Source organism: Hemitrygon akajei, chromosome 12 (genome assembly GCF_048418815.1).
Source record: "Hemitrygon akajei chromosome 12, sHemAka1.3, whole genome shotgun sequence".
Lineage (NCBI taxonomy): Eukaryota > Metazoa > Chordata > Chondrichthyes > Myliobatiformes > Dasyatidae > Hemitrygon > Hemitrygon akajei.
The window spans coordinates 107,177,126-107,202,667 of NC_133135.1; the positions used below are offsets into that span (position 1 = coordinate 107,177,126).

The 25,542-nt window shown below is 42.9% G+C and overlaps 1 protein-coding gene across 5 annotated transcripts in view; it reads right to left on the reverse strand.

Moving 5' to 3' along the window:
- Nucleotides 1–25,542, reverse strand: part of LOC140737347 (alpha-actinin-1-like) — a 157,818-nt gene that overhangs the window by 99,022 nt on the left and 33,254 nt on the right. For all 5 annotated transcript variants that reach the window (XM_073063791.1, XM_073063790.1, XM_073063792.1 and 2 more), the window contains exon 2: nt 4,068–4,182. In XM_073063791.1, coding sequence (XP_072919892.1) covers nt 4,068–4,182 — 115 coding nt within the window. The remainder of the gene's footprint in view (nt 1–4,067; nt 4,183–25,542) is intronic.

Consider the following 25,542-nt stretch of genomic DNA (forward strand, 5'->3'; position numbering starts at 1 on the left):
ATAGGAGTCAAGCTGGACACACTGAAGGTTGTGGTACAACAAAGGACCCTACGGAAAATCCTGGCAATTCTGGACAATATTTCTTGCCCTCTGCATGCCACCTTACTGAACAAAAGAGCAGTTTTAGTAATACACCAAGACAACTGCACTGCTCCAAAGAGCGTTATATGAGGTCATTCTTACCCTTGGCCATTAGGCTCTATAATGAGTCAAACTATAGCCGGGGAAGTTATGACCCCTTCCTGTTAAACTTTTTGTGGTAACTTGTTTTTTGTTCTTTCTACTTCTCTTCTAATATTTATATCTCTGCACTTGTAATGCTACTGAGACAATGTAATTTCCTTTGGGATCAATGTAGTATCTATCTATCCATATTGATGCAGCTACAAAGCACAACAGTGGCTATACTTCATTAGGACTTTGAGGAGACTTGGTATGTCACCATAGACACTTGAAAATTTCTACCAAAGTACCGTGGAGAGCATTCTAACTGGCTACATTATTGTCTGGTATGGTGCAGGGGAGAGGTGGTGAGGGATGCCACTGCACAGAATCAGAATAACCTGCAGAGAGTAAACTCAGTCAGCTCCATCATGGGCACTAACCTCCGTAGTATCCAGGACAGCTCAAGGAGCGATGCCTCAAAAAGGCGGCATCCATCATTAAGGACCCCCATCACCCAGGTCATACCTTGTTCTCATTGCTACCATCAGGGAGGAGGTACAGGAGGCTGAAAGCACACACTCAACAATTCAGGAACAGCTTCTTCCCCTCTGCCATCAGATTTCTGAATAGACATTGAACCCACAAACACTAGCTCACTACATTTTTTTTTATTTCCATCTTTGCACTACTTACTTAACCATTTAATATATATACTTACTGTAATTCAGGTTTTTTTTACTATTATTATGTTCTATGTGGTACTAATGCCTCAAAGACAACAAATTTCACAACATATCCTGGTGATATTAAACCTGATTTGGATTAATAACAGACTGATTATTATTTTAATATTATAATTATTATTGGGCATCTCTTCACAGAGCCCTCAGCACATTGGAAATTGCTGGTGCAAGGAGGCAGAGAGCCTCTGACAACATCACCAAGGCATCAGAGAAAGCCTCAAGGTGGCTCTGGATAAAGAGAGCAAGTCCATGGGGATCTGCAGCACATGCTATCTGAACACAAGTCGTGGCTTGATCAACCACAGCTGGGTCGCCAGGGTGAGGGTGTCTGATGTTGAACAACCCGAAGCACACAATGACCCCAGGATACATCACTGATTATGTGTTCAGAGCATCATGAGATATATTTTTCAAATTAGAGTGTGCGTCATACAGGATAACTCCCCATGCCACATGCTTGGTTGAGTTGCTGCTACAATCAATAAAATCAATATCTCGTTATAGCTTTGCCCCAGAAAGATTTTTTTTAATAAAAGCAGAATTCCAGAGGAACAAGAAACTACTCAGCTGACAAGACAGCCATATAATGTGATATCAAGGATTAAGTTAAACTGGTCAATAGAAAAATCAAGAGCAGTGGTGGTGATGAAAGAGGAGAAATCTCATTTACGGGAACACAAACTAGTGGTACAGAGACATGATCCACTGTCACAGATCTCAGTACATGAAGACCGAGAGGACACCACTTTAACCAGGACATCAGAGGTTCTGGCTCAGGCAAACATGAAGCAGGCACGAAAATTTTAAGAAGCATGGTTCACTTCTTATAATTCTGTAAAGAAGCATATCAATATAGATGCCATCTACGTACCCCTAAGAGCCAAAGAAACCTTAGCCAATAGAATTCAAAAGTTAATTGAAGGGGTAGCTACACAGGACCGAGGTATGCAAGGGGGGGGGGGGGGGGGGGGATATATAAACGTGAGCACAACCAGAAAGAAATGGCAACTACACACTGAGATGTCACCTCGGCTAGCTCACTGAACAATGCAATATCAAATGCGTCAACCTGAACTACCAATATTCATCACTGTCCTGGAGGAAAAATAAGTCAAGGATTCCCAGACAACACACACAAAATGCTGGAGGAACTCAGCAGACCAGGCAGCATCTATGGAAAAATACAGTCAACATTTTGGGCTGAAGGGTCTTGGCTCAAAACGTCAACTGTACTTATTTCCCAATAGATGCTGCCTGGCCTGCTGACTTCCTCCAGCATTTTGTGGGTTTTGCTTAGGTTTCCAGCATCTGCAGATTTTCTCTCGTTTAAGTATTCTCAGACGATATTTTTCAGGGCATAATAAAGCAGTTTACCAAACTGAGAATAAATCTCGTGTCTGGTACATACAGCAGTATAGCACAGGAACAGGCCCTTCAGCCCACAATGCTGTGCTAGATCAGCTAAACAGTATAGTAGGCAACCACGGAATCATCAGCCTCTGGGGGACTGTGTCCTCTCCAGGGCACAAGCCTGGGCGAGAAGATTCAAAGAACCGGCCGTTCCCCCTCTCCATGTCACTGATGTAGTCCAAGAGAAGGGCAAGCACTAATACAGCTTGGCATTAGTGTCGTCTCAGAGGTTGCCAAAGCGAAGTTGTAAACAATATCAAACTGCCTCAGGGACCCAGCTCTGGATTTCTTCCTCTGGGTTTAGTCTCAAAGACTATCCCATGGGTGGGTATGGCCACAAAGCAGTGGAGGTTTAAAACCAGGGTTTTCCTTCTCCTAGGAGGGCTGTTGTTATTGGCTGATGAGCCCCACATGCCCCAGTATTTGTTTGAAAACTAATTGCTCCTACCTACAAAATGTCCATATCCCTCCATCTTCCTCAGATTCATCTGTTATAAAATAATTTATGAATATAATTGCATTTTGATTGTTACAATTATTTTGTATGAATAAATGTAAAGTATGAACTTTCTAAACTACTTTTTACTACTGGCAAATTAGTATCTTTTAGATTAGATGGAAATAAAATTATCCATATATAACTGACAATTTAATGTGGAAGGAACTCAGCAAGTCAGGCAGCATCTATAGAAAAGAATAAACAGTTTCAGGCTGAGGTGCTTCAACAGGACTGGAAAGGAAGATGAGAAGTCAGGTTGAGAAGAAGTACAAGATGATAGATGAAACTGGGAGAGGGGGAGGGGTGAAGTGAGAGCTAGGAAATTGGTTGGTAAAGGAGATAAAGAGCAGGAGAAAAGGGGAATCTGATAAGAGAGGACAAAAGACCAGGGAAGGGAAGGGAAGGGAAGGGAAGGGGGAGGAGCACCAGAGGAAGGTGATGGACAGGTAAGAGGAAAAGGCGTGAGGGGGAAACAAGAATAGGGAATAGAGAGGGGCGGATTGCAATTACTGGAATTTTGAGAAATTGAAGTTCATGCCATCAGGTTGGAAGATACCCAGACGAATACAAGGTATTGTTCCTCCAACCTGAGTGTGGCTTCATCCCGGTAGTAGAGACGACATTGTGGAGATGTCTTGGTTCCGTAAGTTCTATGTTCTATGCCTTGCTTCATGCTGGTGAAACTTTAAAATGGTTAATCCTGGTTCATAATAATGGATCATGCTGGTTAAATGGGGAAATGGTTACATCCTTCCTAAATGGGATCACTGGCTTGGATATCACTTTGTAACCACGAAGTCTTCCACAATCGTCAACACTATCAGTCTCCTAAGCAGGTAACTTAGGTTTTTTTCACAAGTTTTCCCAAACAATAACCTTTAGTAGCAAGCACAGGAAAATTTGAAACTCTGAAAATAATTCGGAAAATGTGTAGTTTGGGTGGCTGATGGTTGGATTGAGTTGTTCTCTGATCTTTGCAAGTTACTTGCAAACATTTTGTCACCATGTGAGGAGACATTATCAGCCCGCTGTTCACTAACCCTAACACAATTAAACAGTGCACTGATAATGTCTCCTCATTTGGTGACGAAACTTTTGCAAATGGATTGCCAAGATCGAGAAACAACTCAACCCAACCAACTTGAAACTTAAAAATAGAATTAGATTCATTAATAACCAACCTTAATTGAACACAAATAGATCCAACTGAGAATGGTTCTTATAGGCATAAAAGCAAAATCATTCCTCACCTGATATCACCTCCAAAAGTAACATTAGTTTGAGGCCATCCCTAAAATCTTCTTCAATTACTTCAATTTGTGTTCCTGCCTTCCGTAAATGCGAATTGCACCATGCTGTAAAAGTCTGCAAGAAAATAATACATGTCCAATCAGTATAAACAATATAGGAGGTAACCCACACTTAAATCAACAAATCAACAGGAACTCTGCATTATTTCCCAGATATTATCTTTGGGGGGGGGGGGGGGGGAGAGAGACTGGCATGGGAGGTGGGGATGTATTTCATTGCTATGTTAATGTCATAACAGCCATGGTTTCTATTTGTTCCTTAATGTGGACAACACTGGCAGGAGCTGCCCTTCCTTTTGAATTTATGAGAACAAGGTTCCCACCATTCTACACAATGATAGTTGATGTAATTAGCTTCATGTGGTTGTCTTCAAATTCAATGTTCAAAAGTAAACTTGTTATCAAAGTACATGCATGTCACTATTTACAACCTTAAGATCCATTTACTTGCAGACATTTACAGTAAATACAGAGACATAATATCAGATAAAAGAACATGAGATGAAGAGTCCTTCAAAGAAGATTGTGGGAACAGTTCAGTGATGGGGCAAGTGAGGTTGAATGAAGTTATCCCCTTTGGTTCAAGAGGCTGATGGATGAGGGGTAATAACTATTTTTGAACCTGAATCTTGGGGCTCCTGTACCTTGTTGCTGATGGCAGCAGCAAGAAGAGAGCATGGCCTGGATGATGGGGTCCCTGATGATGGATGCTTTGACAGCATGTAGATGTGCTTAACGGTGGGGAGGTCTTTATTCACGATGGACTGGGTCACTTCCACTATCTTTTGTAGGCTTTTCTGTTTAAGGACATCGGTGTTTCCATATCAGGCTATGATACAACCAGTCAATACACTCTGCACACACATCTGTAGAAGTTTGTTAAGTTTTAGATGTCATGCCAATTTTTTGCGAACTTCTAAGTAGCAATGCTGATGTGCCTTCTTCACAACTGAACTTCCACGCTGGGCAGGGCAGATCCTTTGAAATGATAACACCAAGGAATTTAAAGTTGCTGACCCTCTCCACCACTGATCCCCCAATAACGACTGGCTCATGGACCTCTGGCTTCCTCCTCCTGAAGTAAGTAATCAGCTCCTCTGCAAGAGAAAATCTGCAGATGCTGGAAATCCAAGCAACACACACAAAATGCTGGAGGAACTCTGCAGGCCAGAAAGTATCTATGGAAAGTAGTAGTCAACATTTCGAGCTGAAACCCTTCGGCAGGAACTCCTTGGTCTTGCTGACATTCAGTCAGAGATTGTTGTTGTGGCACCACATGCTAGGTTTTCAATCTCCCTCCTCTGTACTGATTTGCCACCACCTTTGTTTCAGCCAATGGCAGTGGTGCCATCAGCAAACTAAAGTAAGCATTGAAGCTGTGCTTGCCCTCACTGGTCATAAGTATAATGCGAGTAGAGTAAGAGACTAAGCCCACAGTCTTGTGCTGCAACTGTGTTGATAGAAATTATGGAGATGTTGTTGCCAATCCAAACTGACTGGGGTCTACAAGTGAGGAAATTGAGGAGCTAATTGCACAATGAGGTATTGAAGGCAACATCTTGGAACTTATTGACTATTTTTAAAGAGATCATTGTATTGAATGCCAAGCTACAGTCGATAAATCTTAACAGATCAGTTTGCCGAGCACCCAGATTAGTACGTACGCAAAGCAAACCTTTGAAAATGGCCTTCAAACAGCTCATGTTATTCAGTATTGGGCTAGTATGACAATGTAATCTCAAGACACGATTTCCGAGGTAATTCCTGAACTAGCAAACTATTTGAAAACCTGCATAGGTCACTAATGTCTTTCAGAGGAAGTTTGGACTGTGTGCTACTCTAGACCCAGAACAATGCAATTCTTACCACAACCTAAATATATCTGGAACATTCTGGGGACTATGTAATTTGTACTCCTGGGTCCTTGGCTCTACAATGCTCTCCAGGACCCTTACATTCACTGTGAATGTCCCTCCCTGGTTTGACTTCCCAGTTAAGGTCATCTACTTGCGTAACCTTCACATCCCAGCAGTTTCAGGCTACAAAATGGAAGTATACAATCTTAACACAGAGGTACAAACTACAAACTTGTCTTCTTTGTTTAATCTCACACATTAGACTACACACAATTCACTGCTTTCACTTGACAAAGACTGTTTTAGGAGTGAATTAAAACTTCCAGCATCTTTCCTATCTTCATCTCAAGCATATCACCTGAGCATGTAGTTTCCACATTCATGAAAGAAGAATATATCCATTTAAAATAAAACAACACTTTACAGTACCAACAAACTGGGTTCAATTCCCGTCACTGCCTGTAAGGAGTTTGTACGTTCTCCCCATGAATGCTCTGGTTTATTCTCACAGACCAAATATCGGCTGACAGGTTCAATTGTAAATTATTCCACGATTAGGCTAGGATTAAATCAGGGTATTGCTGAGTGGCACGGCTTGAAGGGTTGGAAGGGCCTATTCTGTGCTATATCTCAATAAATAAAATTAAATGTTTCTAAATAAAACATGGAATTTTTTTTAATGCAGATTTATCCTTTACTGGTAGAATATCAAAAGCCAACTGCTATTTAGCCTATTAAATAATGAAGATGAGTATATGGTGTTCATTACAACAGAGCAGGTCAATTCACCTTAAATTGAGTTTTACTGGATCTTTTTTTAAACCATAACGGGCTTTACAGACCCAAAACAAAAAACTGAATACTGAAGAGAATAATAATGTGATTGCATGATTACATTTTACCAATTTAGTTTTCCCAAGTATTCAGAAAGCATTATGCGATAAATCTTTCACACAAAGTAAATATTTCCACCAGACAGCATTCACCATTCATGCCACTTAATTTTACTTACTATAGTCAAATGCACAAAGGCTCTATTCAAATACATATAGTAATCCCATTTAACTAGGGAGTCTGTGTGTGCAGCTTTTGGAGGTCTCTCCCCCTCTCCATTTACCATTATTAGAGACAGAGCGAGAACCTGTGGCATGTTGGAATGAACGATGTTTTTTGGTGGACTCTAAATCATGGTCTCTTTGGGGGCTTTGCTATTGCTTGCTTGTCAGGTTGGGGGGGGGGAGGACTGATGCTTTTGCAGAGGCAGGTGGGGGAAAGCTTGATGCTTTTTGCATGGGGAGAGGCTTTGCAGTTCTAACATCTTTCTGTCATTCATTCTTTTGGGGTTTTCTCTCTATTTCGGGGATGTTGTGTAGAGAGCAAGAATTTGACGTTATATACTGAATACATTTTCCGATATTAAATGGAACCATTGAATCTGCAGTTTTGTGGAATATTCAACTCAGATCAACGACTTTCACAAATAATTTTAATCCTATACACAGTCTCTGTAAAGTGCTACAGAAGTCGATTTTTTTTGGCGAGAACTGCCAACTAAAATCTAAGGTAATTGCTTTCAGGTCAGTACCAATCTCACATAACACAGAGAACACTTAGCTGCTGGAAAGATGGTAGCAATTACATGCATCATAACTGTTAAATCAGATCTACCAGTGCCTCCACTAGTTTCCAGAAAGAATTAAGAAAATACCAGATGTGACAAAGCTTATAACAAACAACAGGTCTTTGAACAGATGTTGATGAAGACCATCCTACTCAGAAACAGCAAGGCATGCTAAGAAATACACATGAAAATTAATATGTCACCCCTTCCCTGCTGTATCCTACTCATTTTCCAGCTTACAGAATCAGAATCACTTTTAATATCACCAGCAAATACTGTGATATTTGTGGCAGCATTACAATGCAATACATGGTAATATAGAAAAAAAAACTGAAGTACATTAACTATATATATATATATGTACATTAAATCGTTAAGTAATATAAGCAGTGCGAAAACAGAAATTAAGGTAGTGAGGTGGTGTTCCTGGGTTCAACGTCCATTCAGAAATCAGATGGCAGTGGGGAAAAAACTGTTCCTGAATCCTCACTGATGATAGCAATGAGAAGAGGGCATGTCCTGGGTAATGGAGGTCCTTAATGATGGATGCCACATTGTTGATGCAGTGCTCCTTGAACATGTCTTAGATACTTCAGAGGCTAGTGCCCATAACAGAGATGACTAAGTTTCCAACTCTCTGCAGCTTACTTTGAACCTGTGCTGTAGCCGCTCATCCCCAATACCCAACAGTGATGCAGCTAGTCAGTATGCTCTCCATGGTAGAAATTAGCAGGTGTTTCATGTGATATACCAAATCTCCTCATGGACAATGATTTATACCTAGGCAACTTGGGCAATGCAATCAATGTTTTGATCAGTATGCTCTATCTGGTGCATTGCCAGCTACATGAAGTTAATATGGCCTAATTCAAAAATTTGAAATTTTGTGACACAGACACTAAAATCTATTTTGTGTTCATTTCTGAAGCTAGTTGGTTGCTTTTATTGTTCGTAAGGTTTATTTTTTTTTTGCACACTGGGTGTTCCATGGTTTTTTTCAGAATGGGTACATTTTGGTGGCTGCTGTAAGGAGATGAATCTCAAGGTTGCATATCATATATATATATATTTTGGAGATAAATGTTATTAATGCATTGTAACTACACCAGATATTTATTCTTCCAAGAGGTCCACAACCTTATCGTAAGGTTTGAAGGCCTGAATGCCACAATGACCCGGAGAGCCTTGCTGGCTGGCCTTGTACTTTGGCTCTTGGTAAGGTCACCCATGCCAAACAGTCAAAGGGTAGAGGGCAGATTAGTCTGCTGGTCCTCCAGGTTTGGGGGTACAGCTCAGGACTAACAACCCTGACTGGTCAAAAAGAAACTCACAGAAACAGCAATAAAGAATCCTTCAACCTCTGAGTACAATGATATTCCTGAGTCTCCACCCAGGACTTGCATGACTGATAGTAGTGAGAAATAAGAGGAAGCTAAAGACACAATGAAGGAAGCCCTGAACACCACTAGAGATGGAGGATCTTCATTGCTGGCCTAAATGCCAGTGGTGTAATGAGCAGTAAGTGAAATATTTAATAGCAAGCCATCTTGTTTTTTGAACAAAGCAGTCTTTAAATGCTGGAATGGGCAATTGAGAGAGAGAGAGACACCCCCCCCCCAAAAAAATATGATACAGGGGACTTCAGGCATATGGCAAAGGGTGAACTCTGATAACAGAGTTTAGAAACCATGGTGAATATTGAAGGAAATGTACTGAAGATCAAGATGCGTATACATGATCATGATTGGGTAGTGCTGGGGCTAAAACGGAGAGGAAGGTTAAAAGGTGATTCAATAATACAACTATTTTAATGGCAGCCTCAACAGAAGGAAATTGGATACCTCAGACTCTCTGGAAACAGCACGAGTGATGTCGTGTACTCTCAATCAGCTCCATTATGGGCACTAGCCTCCATAGTATCCAGGATATCAAGGAGCAATGCCTCAATAAGGCAGTATCCATTATTAAGGATCCCCCATCATCAAGGACATGCCCTCTTCTCATTCCCACCATCAGGGAGCAAGTAAATTGAATTGAATTGAATCTAATTTTTTGGGTAGTTGAATTAAGTTAAAAAATCCATAAATGTATTGGGTGTCAAAAAGATGAGATAGGGAGGAGAAAAGGTATTGGAGGAAATGCTTGCCTTTCACAATGACCTGACAAAGGGGAACTAAGATCAAAGGATGGTCAAGCAAGATCAGAGATTGGAGAAGTCCAACTTGCCCGATAGATAAAGCTCAGAACAGACTCGTCTGGCCCAACGAGCTGCACTGCTCAGCGAACCACTTACTTATTGAGAAGCAGCGTAGAAAGGGCCCTTCCAGCCCAGCAATCCTCCGATCTCATCCTAGTCTAATCACAGGACAATTTACAATGACCAAATAACCTACCAAATGGTCCATCTTTGGACTATGACAGGAAGCTGGAGCACCCAGAGGAAATCTACATGGTCATGGGGTAGAACGCACAAACTCCTCACAGTCAGTAATGGGGATCGAACCCAAGCACCTGTACTGTAAAGTCCCGTGCTAACCACTATGCAACTGTGCCATCTTACTATACCACTTGTCTCTTGATCTACTGTGGTGGTAGATTAGGACAGTAACAACTTTGATACCTACAAAATACAAATGAGGGGAAAAAGAAACATGGAGAGTGGTGAATCCCTTGAGTTAAAGATAGGCACTTGAACTGATATGAATTTAAATTAAATTAATTTAATCTAATCTACTTGATTGAGGGGTGTATGGGGTGTCTAAGGAGGAGTAGCATCTCTGGTGGGGGGCCTGCCAATCCCTTTTTCAGGGCAGCTCGTCCACCTTTGGTCCCCACCTGGCACTCAGCTCTCACCTGTGGCTCCAAGTAGCTGTAACACGTGCAGCAGCCACACCCCAGTAAACCGTCTCAGCAGACGGGCCAAACCAGGTGAGGGCAGCCAACGGGTCTTCGACCCTCTGTGAGGTAGGGAATCGGTCTGTCCCAGCATGTGAAGTCTGGCCCTGACAGATTGAGCGCAGGAGACTGATTAATGGTCATGGTCCAACGGTCAAGAAGGCAGACCAGCAGGCGTTGGTGGAGCGCTAAGAGCACAACAAAACACGTAGACATCCTGGTCATCTACACTGCAGGAGGTGGTAATCTCTTTTAACTCACCCAGCAGAAGGCAAAGGTAAACCACTACTGTAACCTGCCAAGTACATGAATGGCGTGGAGGGAAATCGTCCGCCAACTGGAAATTCCAGATGCGACCTAACGACGACAACGACTACTTTATTGAGCAGTTGAATTGAGTTTAATTGAAGATAAAAATCCATAAACATCGTAATTAAACTCTGAAATCAAAAGCTGTAATAGTGATGCACTAACCACTATGCTAGTGTGGTGCCCACTGTACGAGTGTCCAGTATGAGCACCCATTCCTGCAGCCCATGATTTTAGGAAACAGTGGCAGCTGTTGTTCTATATTGGCATATGGATTCCAAATATCTAATGGCCAAAAAAGGCCACTGAATTCAAAAATAAATTCAGAACAAGGAACATAATAATAAATACAAGAGAGTCTGCATATGCTGGAAATCCAGAGGAACACACAGGGAAAACGCTGGAATAAAAAGGTGGGGGCGAGGAGGCTTGCTGGAAGGTGATTGGTGCAGCCAGGTGGGTGGAAAAGGGCAGGAGAAGAAGGAACCTGATAGGAGAGGACAGTGGATGACAGGACAAAGAGAAGGCAGGGGTCCTGGGAGGAAGTGGTTGGCAGCTGAGAAGTAAAAGGTCAGAGTGGAGAAAAGAAGGGTGGGGGGGCAAGAGGAGGAGTTTGTTTCCCAGACAGAGAAATTGATATTCGTGGCATCAGGTTGGAGGCTACCCAGACAGAATATAAGGTGCTGCCCCTCCTCCCTGAGGGTGGTCTCAGCTTGGCACAAGAGGAGAAGGTAAGACGTTGATTTAAATTTCAGTCAATAATTACTTTAAAACAGCTTCTTTTTTTGTCGTTGCAGAGCAAGATGTTAGGTGTGCTGCCAAGCATGGCAAGTGGACAAAAGAAATAAGGGATTAGTTAGAAGTGGCCTATTTATCATCCTGTGGATTCCAATCAGAGAGCAATATAACAAGCACTTACATCTACATCTAGATGTAAAAACATCTCCTTCATTTCAGTTACAGCAAGAAACCTTTCAAGGCAGCCAGTGATTATAGAGTCAATAATTATTGCAGCTGGTTGTTAATATGCTTCAAGCAAATCAAACAGGTCATCAATGACAGGCAATTCAAAGTACTGCCTAGTGGGACCAGAGAAAAATCACATGGAAGGTATTCAAGGATTTTGTTGAAAATTTTCTTGGCAACTACAGAGCAGCAAACTGCATGCAGCTGGTTGACAACATGCTTCAAGCATACAAAAACCATGAGTGCAACATGTCACTAAAGATTCATTTTCTGCATTCCCATTTGGACGTCTGCAAATCTTGGTGCCTTCAGTGACCAGCATGGTGAAAGATTTCACCAGGGCATGGAGAAACGGTATCAGGGCAACTGGAATCCATCAATGCTGGCTGATTATTGTTGAACACTTAAGTGAGAAGCCTCAGACACTGAGTATGAACAAAAATCATCAACATTTTTAGCTCAGTTGAACTAATGCAAAGCATCATCACAGTTATGCAATCAGGTGCATTATATTGAATAAAAGTTAAATTCTTGTTTTTCCAAATTCCTACATGATACAAGCAGTCTGAAATTATATTTGTGTTCAGCTTCAAGCAGCCTATTATAAACAAAAAATTCTGAGGAAGAAACATTTTCGGAAAAATTTGTTGTCTAGTGTAATTAGAACCAGTAGTGACTTACATTATAACTATTAGTTACAGCAACAGAAAAAAATATACATCCCTAAGAGTTTACAATGAATTGCTCTGAGAATTACAAAACAACACTACATCATATTCAAGTGCCTATAAACCACCCATTAAACCATGTCGAAGAATCTCACATTCCAAGTAAATGAGAGAGAGAGTCATCTCTAAATTCACTTGGTCCACTTTGGACACGTCTCTCCCTTTTGTCTATCTTGCTGTCTCCATCTCTGTCTACTGATTCCTTTTAAATATCTATCCATTCCCACAGCTATTTTGACAATACCTCCTCCCACCCTGTCTCCTGTAAAAATGCCATTCCCTTTCTCAGTTCCTTCGTCCATGTCGCATCTGTTCCCAAGATGAGGCTTTTCTTTCCATGACAGGGATGTCCTCCTGCCTCAAAGAACAATTTCCTTTCCTCACCTGCATCTCAGTTCCCAGGCATCCACACTCACCCCATCCTCCTGATGCCTTACAGCATATATGTCAAACTCAAGGCCCGGGGGCCAAATCCAGCCCGCGGTGGAATTATCTTTGGCCCGCGAGATAATATCTAATTACTATTAAAGCTGGCCCCAGTAATCGAAGTGCCTATGGCGTATGATATGGCTAATGCTGAGTTTATTCAGGTACCAGGTTTTCAGGGTTTTTAGTGTTTATTCGGCAGTCTTGCTCGGCAGTCTTCTTCATAAGAAACGGAATTTGTAAAGTGAAACACTTTGTAGTTATAGCAGAGACTGAGACACATGAGAGCAGGCTGAAAAAACGGAGGCAACGAAAGCTGCGTTCGCACGCGTCCGACTGATCCGGCCCGCATGAAGCTGCATTTTGCTCAATCCGGCCCGTGACCTAAAATGAGTTTGACACCCCTGCCTTACAGGGACAGAGTTCCTCTTGTCCTCACCTACCACCCCAGAAGCCTCTGCATCCACACTTCATTCTCTGGAACTTCTGCCATCATGTCGTTACCTCCCCTCCCTGCACTTTTCACAGGGATTGCTCCCTCTGTGATTCTCTTGCCCACTTACCCCTCCACACTAATCCCTGCAAGCAGCTAAAGTGCTACACCAGATTGTTCACCTCTATTCAGGGCCCCAAATAGTCCTTGTGGATGAAGCAACACTTTCCCTGTGAATCTACTCTATCTGATGCTCCCAATGCAGCCTCCTTTATATTGGTGACAGCTGACATAGACTGGGGTACCGCTTTATCAAGCACCTCCGCTCCATCCACAAAAAGCAGGACTGCTTGGATTCAACCATTTTAATTATTACCCACATTTTAACAGTTAGTCCATGGGTTCCTCTTCTGCCACAATCAGGCCACTCTCAGGTTGTGGGAGCAACACCTCATTTTCCATCTAGGTTTGCCTCCAACCTGATGGCATGAACATCAGATTACTCCAACTTGCAGTAATTATTTTCCCCCTCCCCCTTCTTCAATCCCCCACTTTGGCCTCTTACCTCTTCTCCTCACCTGCCTCTTGGCAACCCTCCTCCTTCCCTTACTCCCACAGTCCACTCCTCTCCTGTCAGATTCCTTCTTTTCCAGCCCTTTAACTTTTCTGCCAATTACCTCCTAGATTCTTACTTCAATCCCCCCTCTCATCCATACAACTAGCTTCACCCATCATCTTCCAGCTTCCACTACCCCACCTTCTACCACTGGCATCTTCCCCCTTCCTATAAAGTCTTGATGAATGGTCTCAGCTCGAAATGTCAACTGTTTATTCATTTTCATAAAAGCCACCTGACCTGCTGAGTTCCTCCAGCATTGTGTCTGGTGCTCTGTAAATATCCACAATCAATTCAGATGAATTGTGTCATGGTAGCGTAGTGGTTAGCACAACGCTTTACAGTACAGGTCACACAGGTTCAATTTCCACCGCTGCCTTGTAAGGAGTTTACACGTTCTGGGTTTCCTCCATGTGTCCTAGTTTCCTCCCACAGTCCAAAGTCATGCCAGTTGGTAAGTTAATTGCTCATTGTAAACTGTCTCATGATTAGGCTAGGATTTCTGGGCAGTGCGACTCGTTGGACTAGTAGAGCCTATTCTGCACTGTATCTCAATAAAATGAAAAACAAACTGATGAAGGTCTCTCATTTTTAAAATAGAAATTAGTGGCAAGTTCTTAACAAGGTCTTTTTCTTCAATGCCTTAGTCAGCCAGCTCCATGGCAAATTTGCTCATTTCATGACTTCCAGTCATAACAATCCTGGTTACAGCATTCTCGGCTGATGAGATCATGGACTGAATTTAAGCATCCAGTGCACCATGTGGTTTTTGCACTAGCCCGCCACCCATGTCATGAAGCAGTTTTCAGGAGCCACAAGGTTTAACAATGTTTTAAATAGTTAAGAAATGCACCCTTCACTAAATATTAGTACAATAGCAATGTCTATGCATTCACCATGTCAAAAGTTACTTGTTTATACTGTACCCACCAAGTAGCGATTAAGTTCAAGGAAAAGAATTCTCCCCCCCACAGCCCCATCTCAAGCCAAACGTAAATTACAATGTTCCGGAAAAGACAGGAATAACAAGTCATTTTTTTATCAACAATTCGTCAGGCACATGATTATAATTTGACTAAGTAGTTGATTAAAATTGTGATGAAGGCAGTTCAACGTGGACAAGTTGAAGTCATCCAACGCCACCAGGAGTGATAATCATTTTCTTAATATTAAGAAAGCAGAAACAAGAGAGTGAAGAGAGACTGCAATACAAATACCGACACTGAAGCCTTGCAGAGAAAATTTTAAAAGACCAAATTTTGGACTTTATTTTCAAGATGATGCTGAAACATAGTAAATGCATTTAAAGGATTCTATACAAATAAAGCACAATCTAATCTTGAGCTGGATCCTTGAGGGGTGGAAATGGGGATAAGCTCCTGGCATCTATTAAATGCTCTCAATGGTGTGCACCTCAAATAGCCTCTGACAACCAAGTGCCACTCCTGGCCTTCACATGTTGCTTAGCTACTAAGCCCAGCAGAACCACTTCTACTGACAGAAGGGGCAAAGGTGGATTACTGGCGCCTTAAAACCAGTTGTATCAGGCAAATGATGCTCATCAGCTGTGGTCAGTAGCTCACCTAGGAGAAGGAAAACTCTAATTTCAAACCTCTGTTGCCTTGCGTCTATATCCACTCGTGGGGAAGGCTTTGGGAGTAAAACCAAGGGAAAATCCAGATCTGGAACCCTTCAAGCAGTCCTACGTTTTGTTCAATGCTGACTATCATCAGATGCCTGGAGAGGGGGAGCTTGCTACATGGGCAACAGCTTGCTCTCCATTATCGTACTGTACTGCCAAAGCTTGTGTACCTAGACAACTAGGACACAATATTCACAGTCAACCCTGACCGATGGAGGCATCAATCTTGGTGCAGCACACTTTTCAAAGCCAAACTTTGCTGTGATTGTGGGATTTTTTTTGCTCTTATACAACTGAGTTATTAAATACAACAGGCTTATTCTCAAAGCCCCAGCTCAGAATGTATTTCCACAGTTTCTCAGAAATTTGGAACACTTCCTCAATGTCTGAACACCAGAGAAGTTAGAACTTACAAAAAATAATTAGCAAACACGAGGAAATCTGCAGATGCTGGAAATTCAAACAACACCACACACAAAATGCTGGTGGAACACAGCAGGCTAGGCAGCATCTATAGGGATGCGCTGTCGACGTTTCGGGCCGAGACCCTTCGTCAGGACTAACCGAAAGGAAAGATAGTAAGAGATTTGAAAGTAGTGGGGGGAGGGGGAAATGCAACATGATAGAAGACCGGAGGGGGTGGGATGAAGCTAAGAGCTGGAAATGTGATTGGCGAAAGTGATACAGAGCTGGAGAAGGGAAAGGATCATGGGAGGGAGGCCTCAGGAGAAAGAAAGAGGGGGAGCACCAGAGGGAGATGGAGAACAGGCAAACAACTAAATATGTCAGGGATGGGGTAAGACGGGGAGGAGGGGCATTAACGGAAGTTAGAGAAGTCAATGTTCATGCCATCAGGTTGGAGGCTATCCAGCCGGTATATAAGGTGTTGTTCCTCCAACCTGAGTTTGGATTCATTTTGACAACAGAGGCAGCCATGGATAGACATATCAGAATGGGAATGGAACGTGGAATTAAAATGTGTGGCCACTGAGAGATCCTGCTTTTTCTGGCGGACCAAGCGTAGGTGTTCCGCGAAACGGTCTCCCAGTCTGCGTCGGGTCTCACCAATATATAAAAGGCCACATCGGGAGCATCGGACACAGTATACCACACCAGCCGACTCACAGGTGAAGTGTTGCCTCACCTGGAAGGACTGTCTGGGGCCCAGAATGGTGGTGAGGGAGGAAGTGTAAGGGCAGGTTTAGCACTTGTTCCGTTTACAAGGATAAGTGCCAGGAGGGAGATCGGTGGGAAGGGATGGGGGGGGGGACGAGTGGACAAGGGAGTCGCGTAGGAAGCGATCCCTGCGAAAAGCAGAAAGGGGGGGGGGAGGGAAAAATGTGTTTGGTGGTGGGATCCCGTTGGAGATGGCGGAAGTTACGGAGAATTGTATGTTGGACCTGGAGGCTGGTGGGGAGGTAGGTAAGGACAAGGGGAACCCTATCCCGAGTGGGGTGGCGGGTGGATGGGGTGAGGGCAGATGTGCGGGAAATGGGAGAGATGCGTTTGAGAGCAGAGTTGATGGTGGACGAAGGGAAGCCCCTTTGTTTAAAAAAGGAAGATATCTCCTTCGTCCTGGAAAGAAAAGCCTCATACTGAGAGTAGATGCGGCAGAGATGGAGGAATTGTGAGAAGGGGATAGCCTTTTTGCAAGAGACAGGGTGGGAAGAGGAATAGTCCAGGTAGCTGTGAGAGTCTGTAGGGTTATAGTAGATATCAGTAGATAGGCCGTCTCCAGAGATGGAGACAGAAAGATCAAGAAAGCAGAGGGAGGTGTCGGAAATGGACCAGGTAAGTTTGAGGGCAGGGTGAAAGTTGGAGGCAAAGTTAATGAAGTCGACGAGCTCAGCACGCGTGCAAGAGGCAGCGCCAATGCAGTCGTCGATGTAGTGAAGGAAAAGAGGGGGATGGATACCGGTATAGCCTTGGAACATGGACTGTTCCACAAAGCCAACAAAAAGGCAGGCATAACTGGGACCCATACGGGTGCCCATGGCTACACCCTTGGTTTGGAGGAAGTGGGAGGAGCCAAAGGAGAAATTATTGAGAGTAAGAACTAATTCTGCTAGATGGAAGAGAGTGGTGGTAGAGGGGATTTGGTTAGGTCTGGAATCCAAAAAAAACCAAAGAGCTTCGAGACCATCTCGGTGGGGGATGGAGGTATATAGGGACTGGACATCCATGGTGAAAATAAGACGGAGGGGGCCAGGGAACTTAAAATCATTGAAAAAATTCAAAGCATGAGAAGTGTCATGAACATAGGTGGGAAGAGATTGAACAAGGGGGGGATAAGACAGTGTCAAGGTATGCAGAAATGAGTTCAGTTGGGGCAGGAGCAAGCTGAGACAATAGGTCTACCTGGACAGGCAGGTGTGTGGATCTTGGGTAGGAGGTAGAAACGGGAAGTGCAGGGTGTGGAAACTATGAGGTTTGTGGCAGTGGATGGGAGATCCCCAGAGCTAATAAGGTTGGTGATGGTATAGGAGACAATGGCCTGGTGCTCCTTAGTGGGATCATGATCAAGGGGTAAATAAGAGGAGGTATCAGAGAGTTGTCGCTGTGCCTTGGCCAGGTAGAGGTCAGTACGCCAGACAACAGCAGCTCCCCCCTTATCAGCAGGTTTTATAGTGAGGTTGGGATTGGTGCAGAGGGAGCGGAGAGCAGAGAGTTCGGAAGGAGTGAGGTTGGAATTGGAACAGGGTGTGGTGAAGTCAAGACGGTTGATGTCCCATCGGCAATTAGCAATAAAGAGATCCAGAGCAGGTAGAAGACCAGAGCGGGGTGTCCATGAAGAGGAGGGTTGAAGACGGGAGAAGGGGTCATCAGTGGGTGTAGGAGAGTCCTTGTCAAAGAAGTAAGCTCAAGAGACAGAGCCGGCGGAAGAAGAGTTCAGTGTCATGGAGTACGCAGAACTCACTGAGGTGTGGGCGAAGGGGGACAAAGGTGAGACCCTTAATGAGGACAGAGCGCTCCGCCTCAGAGAGTTGAAGGTCGGAGGGAATGGTAAAGACCCGGCACGGATGAGAGATGGGATCAGAGTGGGGAGGGAGGCTGGTAGTGTCAGTGGAGAGGGAAAGGTTATTAAAAAATAATTAGTTTTAGTTCATATCTTTGAACAACAGTGGTAAAGATATTTTAGAATTGGTAAAATTCAAAACAGTATGGACATCAACCATCATAAAATTGTGAAATAAATAAATTGAGCAAAATACCAGCCATCTCCACACGCAGAATGGGTATCTCAGAAATTAAAGGTTTATTATTAAAGTAGAGTATTAAATGCGGCTGAGCTACGAGACCAAGTCCCCCACCCACCACCATCAAAGTTCAAAATACATGGTAGTGTAGTGGTTGGCATAATGCTTTACAGTACAGGAAACCCTGGTCCAATTCCCGCCACTGCCTGTAAGGAGTTTGTATGTTCTCCTAATGATCATGTGGGCTGCCCCCGGGTGCTCCGGTGAGCACCTGGAGACTGACCGGTGGGTAGGTTAGTTGGTCAGTGTAAACTGTCCGGTGTTTAGGCTCAGGTTAAATAGGGTGATTGCTGGGTGGCAGGGCTGGAAGGGCCGGAAGGACACATCCATGCCGTATCACAATAAAAAGTAAAACACAAGAAAAATTCTTAAATTCTAGTAACTCCCACATGGACTGCTGGATTAGAATAACTGAAATCATTCTTTCCTATTGACTAAAGGGAGGGATATGGAGAAAACAGGCAAAGCAGCAGTCCAGCACTAATAACCCAATCTACAGACTATCCTTGACAAGAACCAAGGACAATTTACAAATAACACATAACTTCTTTTCAAGTATTAAAAGTAATATTGTTCCTCAGGGTGTAGGAACATTTCATAATCTGTCTGGTTAGCCTCCACCCTGGTAACACGAGGATCGATTTCTCATTCTGGTAAAAACAAAGTTCCTTCCCCCTCCGCTCTTCTTCTATTCCCCACTCTGACCTTTCACTTCTTCTCACCCATCTATCACTTCCTCCTGGGCCCCCTCCTCCTTCCCTTTCTCCTATGGTCCACTCTCCCCTCCTATCAGATTTCTTCCTCTCCGGTCCTTGACCTTTCCCACTCACCTGGCCTCATCAATCATCTTCTAGCTATCCTCCTTCCCTACCACCACCTTTTTATTCAGGCATCTTCCTCCTCCTTCTCCAGTCCTGAAGAAGCAGCTCAGCCCAAGATGTTTATTCATTTCTATGGATACTGAATTAAGACCATAGATAGAGTATTAGGCCATACGGTCCATTGAGTCAGCTCCACCATTTCATCACAGTTGATCCATTTTTCCACTCAGACCAATCTCCTGCCTTCTCCCCATATCCCTTCATGTCCTGACCAATTAAGAAACTATCAACCTCTGCTCTAAGTATACCAATGACTTGGCCTTAACAGCCACCTGTGGCAACGAAATCCAAAGATTCACCACTCTCTGGCTAAAGATATTCCTCTGCATCTTTACTATAAAAGGGCACCTCTCTATTCTGAGGCTGTGTCCTCTGGTCCTAGACTCTCCCACCATAGGAAACATCCCCTCCACATCCATTCTATCAAAGTCTTTCACCAATCGATAGGTTTTAACGAGGTCAGCCATCAAACGCTCTTCTTAACAAGCTATTCAATCCTAAAATAATTTTCATGAACCTCCTTTGAACCCTCTCCAGTGGCAGCACATCCTTTCTTAGATAAGGGGCCCAAACCTCATGAAGTCCTTCAGTCAGTCTGATTTCAGTCTCCCTGATTTGCAACTTCAGAGCTGCAAATCAGGGAGGTCAGGTAAAATTTCTATGGGTTCCAGCTCATGTAGGGGAGAAGGGGAATGAGAGGGCAGATGAGTTGGCAAAGAGGGTGTTAAAGAAACAAAAAATAGAAATGCACATTAGTATCAGTAAAGCAAAGGCTAAGTGTGTAATCTGGGGAAAAATCATCCAAATGTGGCAAGAAAGATGGGACAGAGAGGGGAAAGGGAGGCAATTGTATCAAATACAAAAGAATGTTACAGGTACTAGGGTAGGCAGTGGATACAGAAGAGAGGAAACTGTGTGGACTAGGTTAAGGCTGGGGCACTGTGCACTAAACATTGAAAATGACAGGTTTATGTGAGGAATGTCAGGAAGAGGAGTCAGTAGAACATGTAGTTCTGAGTTGCAGGAAGTATGGGATACAGAGAGAGATGATGAGAATTAACCTAAGGGAATTGGGGGTGCAAGAATTCATATTAAAAGGGTTACTGGGCATGGGTGAGAGGGCACAGGTCAGGGTACTTTTAGCTTTCTTAAGGGATACAGGGGTTTTTTTTATATATAGGATATGATGGCTAAGCAGGAATAGGGTACTAGGATGGCCAAAGAAGAAAGGATAAAGTGTAGATTAGGGTATGTGTGTGTGTGAATGGGTGAAAGGATTTAGAATGTAAGTCTATTGTCTGATCCACACTCCAGAGCAGAAGGTGGCGGTAATGCACCAGTAAGCTGGGTGCCAACCGCCATAAAACAAGAAGAAGAAGAAGAAGAAGGGGTCCAAACTACTCATAATACTCCAAGTGAGGCCTCACCAGTGCTTTAGAAAGCCTCAAGCATTTTGTGTGCATTGCTAACTACTCATTCAGTTTATGAAAAATCAGAATTCAAATTCAGGTAACATGGCTTTTAATCAAAACTTTGAAATGATCAGCTATGTAGTCACTGCCATTCTGCAAAGTGGACTCCTTTTCCCCTAACTGCCCTTTCAGCAGTGTTCATTAGATTTGTCACTTTGCTTCAAGAGGCTAGCAAGTTTCTCAGGCAGTCACTTGTGTATGGAAAATGAGTTGTGAATTGTTATTGGCAATAAGCCAGTTTCCATTCATGGTTAAATGGAATCCCTGTCAGGATTAGCTACTGTGGCCAGCCAAGAACATGGTAGGGTGCCCTTTGAAGGGGAAAAATTTATTTACAAATAAACAGCAATCATATCTAGAGCTCCTGCCCGAATGGAAGTGCCTTAATGAGAATTCATTTCTCTCCACCGATCCCTTTCACAGCCATGGTCAAATAGTCACCTAATATGAATAGATTAATGGGGCAGTGGTTACAATTTATTTATTTATTTATTTATTTATTGAGATGCAGTGCAGAATTGGCCCTTCCAACCCTTCAAACCACACAGCCCAGCAATCCCCAGTTTAATGCTAGCCTAGTCATGGGACGATTTACAATGGCCAATTAACCTACCAACAGGTAGTTCTTTGGACTGTGGGAGGAAACCCGGGCACCAGGAGGAAACCCACACTTTCACAAGGAGAATGTACAAACTCCTTGTTGGCAGTGGCGGGAATTGAACCTGGGTCGTCTAAACTGTAAAGCATTGTGCTAACCATAACATTACTGTGAAGAGAGAAATAGCAGAATTCGAATATTAAAAACTTAACGTGCAGTTACCTTCTTCAGAAGGCACAGCAAGTTTCATGACAGCTATGCACCATGTGCAATTATTAGCAGTATAAAACAACTAATTCCATACACGATTAACTTCATCGATGCCATCTGCACAGGATGCTTTTGAAGGGACTATTTGAAGGAATTGTTATTGATTTTTTGTGCTGGGGAGGATGTGTGGGGGTTAATGGTATTTTGTACGGGGATGGTGATTTGGGGGTTGATGCTCTTGTTGCACTTTGTGCAGATAGAGATGTTTGGGAGTTGATGATCGTGTTGCTGTTCTTTTTTTGTGCCAGGGGTGTGTTTGCTGTTTTCCTTTCAACAACTGCCATGGTTTTCTCCGGATAGCCATGGAACAAAAAAAAAAGAATCTCAAGAGTTGTATACTGCATAGATACTTTGATAATAAATGAATCTTTGAACTTTTTTGGGTAGTTTCACACAGCTTATAACAAAATGTGCTGAGGGGAAAAAAACTAAATTCACAATGGAAAAGGTAGTTTATTCTAAACTAGTGAACAGGATAAGCAAAAGTTTCCAAAAGAGACTTTTCTTTTAAAGTTTCCAATTTAAAGTTGTTACCAAGTATTTAGGGGGCAATGCAAATCTCTGTGGACTATGTGAGTGTGGAGCAGCTACCTCAAGGAGAGCACAATTAAAAGTATTAGTAAAGCCGAATGGAGGAAAGTGCAAAGCTATGACGATACAAAGCTTTGGATATTTCTAATGAAGGCAGAAGTCATAATGGGCCTATTGAGCCTTATTTAACTTTCAACTCAGGACAAATTCAACTGTCACAAATACACACTGAGTTAGCTTTCTACAGATCACTTTTTGCAATAGTTAATTCCAATATTCAAAACCTGCCTTAGAAACCAACACTGTGGCAATGCAACTGGGATAGTACTAAAGGAACTATTTCGAAGTTCAAAGTACATTTATTATCAAATTATGTATACATTATACAACCTTGAGATTTGTCTCTTTACAGGCTACGAAACCAAGAATCCCAAAGACACCTTGACCTTTCTGATACAGCCAGTGCTTAAATTATTGACCAAATACTTCTAAACACTCTGGGGCCTGGACTCCGCCACCTTGATTCGACCTGCACCTGACCTCTCTGATTCAGCTTGGCGCTTAAACTTATAGAACCTGGGATCTTCCTTGCTCTTGGTGACGGGCCCACGGCCTCGCCTCACATTGGTTCTGCTGCATCGAATTGCTTCCAAGTCCAAAAGGAAGCTACAGGCTATTGCTTACCAGAAAAAAGGAGTGATTAACAAAAAAGGTAGTTGTTTTCTTTGTTTCATTGGCTATCAGCCAGAAGTCACTAAGATTCACCAGCACCATTTTAAAATTATATATTTAATGGTGTTTCGGAATACATCAAAGTGAAAAATTTAAGTCATTTTGTGTAAAGGGCATACAAAAATCTTTATTGTAGTATTCAAACAACATTTCTATGTTAATGAAAGTACTGGCCCATCATTATTCCAATAAAGGCTCTCTCCCTCTGTCAGCCAGACAGGTCTCTCACGAGTCTAATAAAAAGCTAAAATATGTGGTTCTGATTTGCACTTTTTCCTTCCATCAGTCCTGCAGTAAGGAAAACTTACTTCCACTCCAGTTACCTGGAATATAAGAAGCTATTGAAGCCAAGACAGATTTGCAAACTTTTTAGATTCAGCTACTGGTGGTCGGCAGGGCAGAATGATTTATGGTACTACTCATTCCTTCCACCAATTACACGAACCTTGCATGCTAATCGGCAATACCATCCCAATGCTCCTTCTTCCCTTCAAGACACACTCACTTAACGTCTATTTTTATCATGTAAGATCATGTACACTTCTAAAAGGTGACACTGAAGAATGCGAAAATAGTTCTTCAGAATAAGGTAATAGTCCCATCCTAGGAATGAGCCTAGTAAATCCCTTCTGATGGACATCAGTGTCCTGCTGAAGGGTTTCAGCCCGAAATGTTGACTGCTCTTTTTCATAAATGCTAACTGGCCTGCTGAGTCCTTCCAGCATTTTCTGTGCATTACTTTGATTTCCAACATCTGTAGATTTTCTCATTTGAAATCCCTTCTGGATTGCCTCTAATGTTAGTATACCCTGTCCTAAATAAGGGAACCAAAACAAATGTGAAGCTGTTCCACCAACATAAACTACATTCTAGAGCTAAGGTGCAACAACACCTTTGCAAAGTGCAGACAACTGCTGGCCTAGTCTCTGCCCCTCCACGGACCCCTCAGTTAATGGTAAGGCTCCCCGGCGTAATAAAAGGTTGGGAATGCATACTTTAGAATAAAGATGTGGAGGAATTTATTCAGCCGGAGGGTGGCAAAACTGTGGAATTCATTTTCAACAGTTGACTGAGGAGGCCAAAATACCAGTTATATTTAAAGCGAAGATTGATAGGTTCGTGATTAATCAATGGTAATGGGGAGAAGGCAGGAGAGTGGGGTTGATAATAAATCAGCCATAATTGAATAGTGGAGCAGAGCTGCTGGACCAAATGGCCCAATTCTGCTTGTGTCTAATGGTTTGAAAATCATGCTTCAATTTCTAGAAATCCACACACCCTATTCTTTATAGGTGGTTTCTAAACTATCACCCTATTCCTGTCACTCTAGTCTTTGGTCTTCGCCGTTCATTTTAAATACTCAGCCTGCATTTTTAAACAAATTAATCAAGATCAATTCAAATGGATGGGCTTGATGGCTCCTTGATTCATTCTTTCTACTCTGAACTAGAGCAGTAGAAATAACGCGAGTTGAAATTCCACTTAAAGCAAGGTCCAAGGAGAGTGTTCAAAATCATTTTTAAAGTCAGGAGGTTATGCTGCAACTTTATAGAACTCTGGTTAGGCCACGTCAAAAGTATTGCACACAGTTCTAGTCACTCCACTATAGGGAGGATGTTGAGGCTTTGGAGAGGGTGCAGAAGAGGTTTACCAGGATGCTGCCTAGCTTAGAGGGCATGTGCTGTCACTAGAGGCTGGATAAACTTGGGTTGCTTTCTCTGGAGCGGCAGAGGCTGATTGGAGATCTGATAGAGGTTTACAAGGTTACGAGAACATAGAGTAGACAGGGAGCATGTGTTTCCCAGGGTAGAAATGTCTAGTACCAGATGGCATATATCGAAGGTGAGAGGGGATAGGTTCAAGGCATACGTGAGGGTGAAGGTTTTACTCAGAGTGGTGGATGCCTGGTATGGTGCAGAGGCAAGTTCAATAGTGGCTTTTAAGAGACACTTGGATAGGCACATGGATTTAAGGAAAATGGAGGGATACAAACAAGGATTAGTGTTTGGGTGCTTTTAATTAGCTTTTCAGCTGATTCAGCACAACACTGTGGGCCGAATGGCCTGCTCCTGTGCTCTGTTGTTCCATGTTCTATGCTTAAATTATAACCCCATTGCTCAATTGTCTTTTCACTGCCTCAAACATTATCGCCTTCTTAGTTAGTTACACAAACTCATTGACT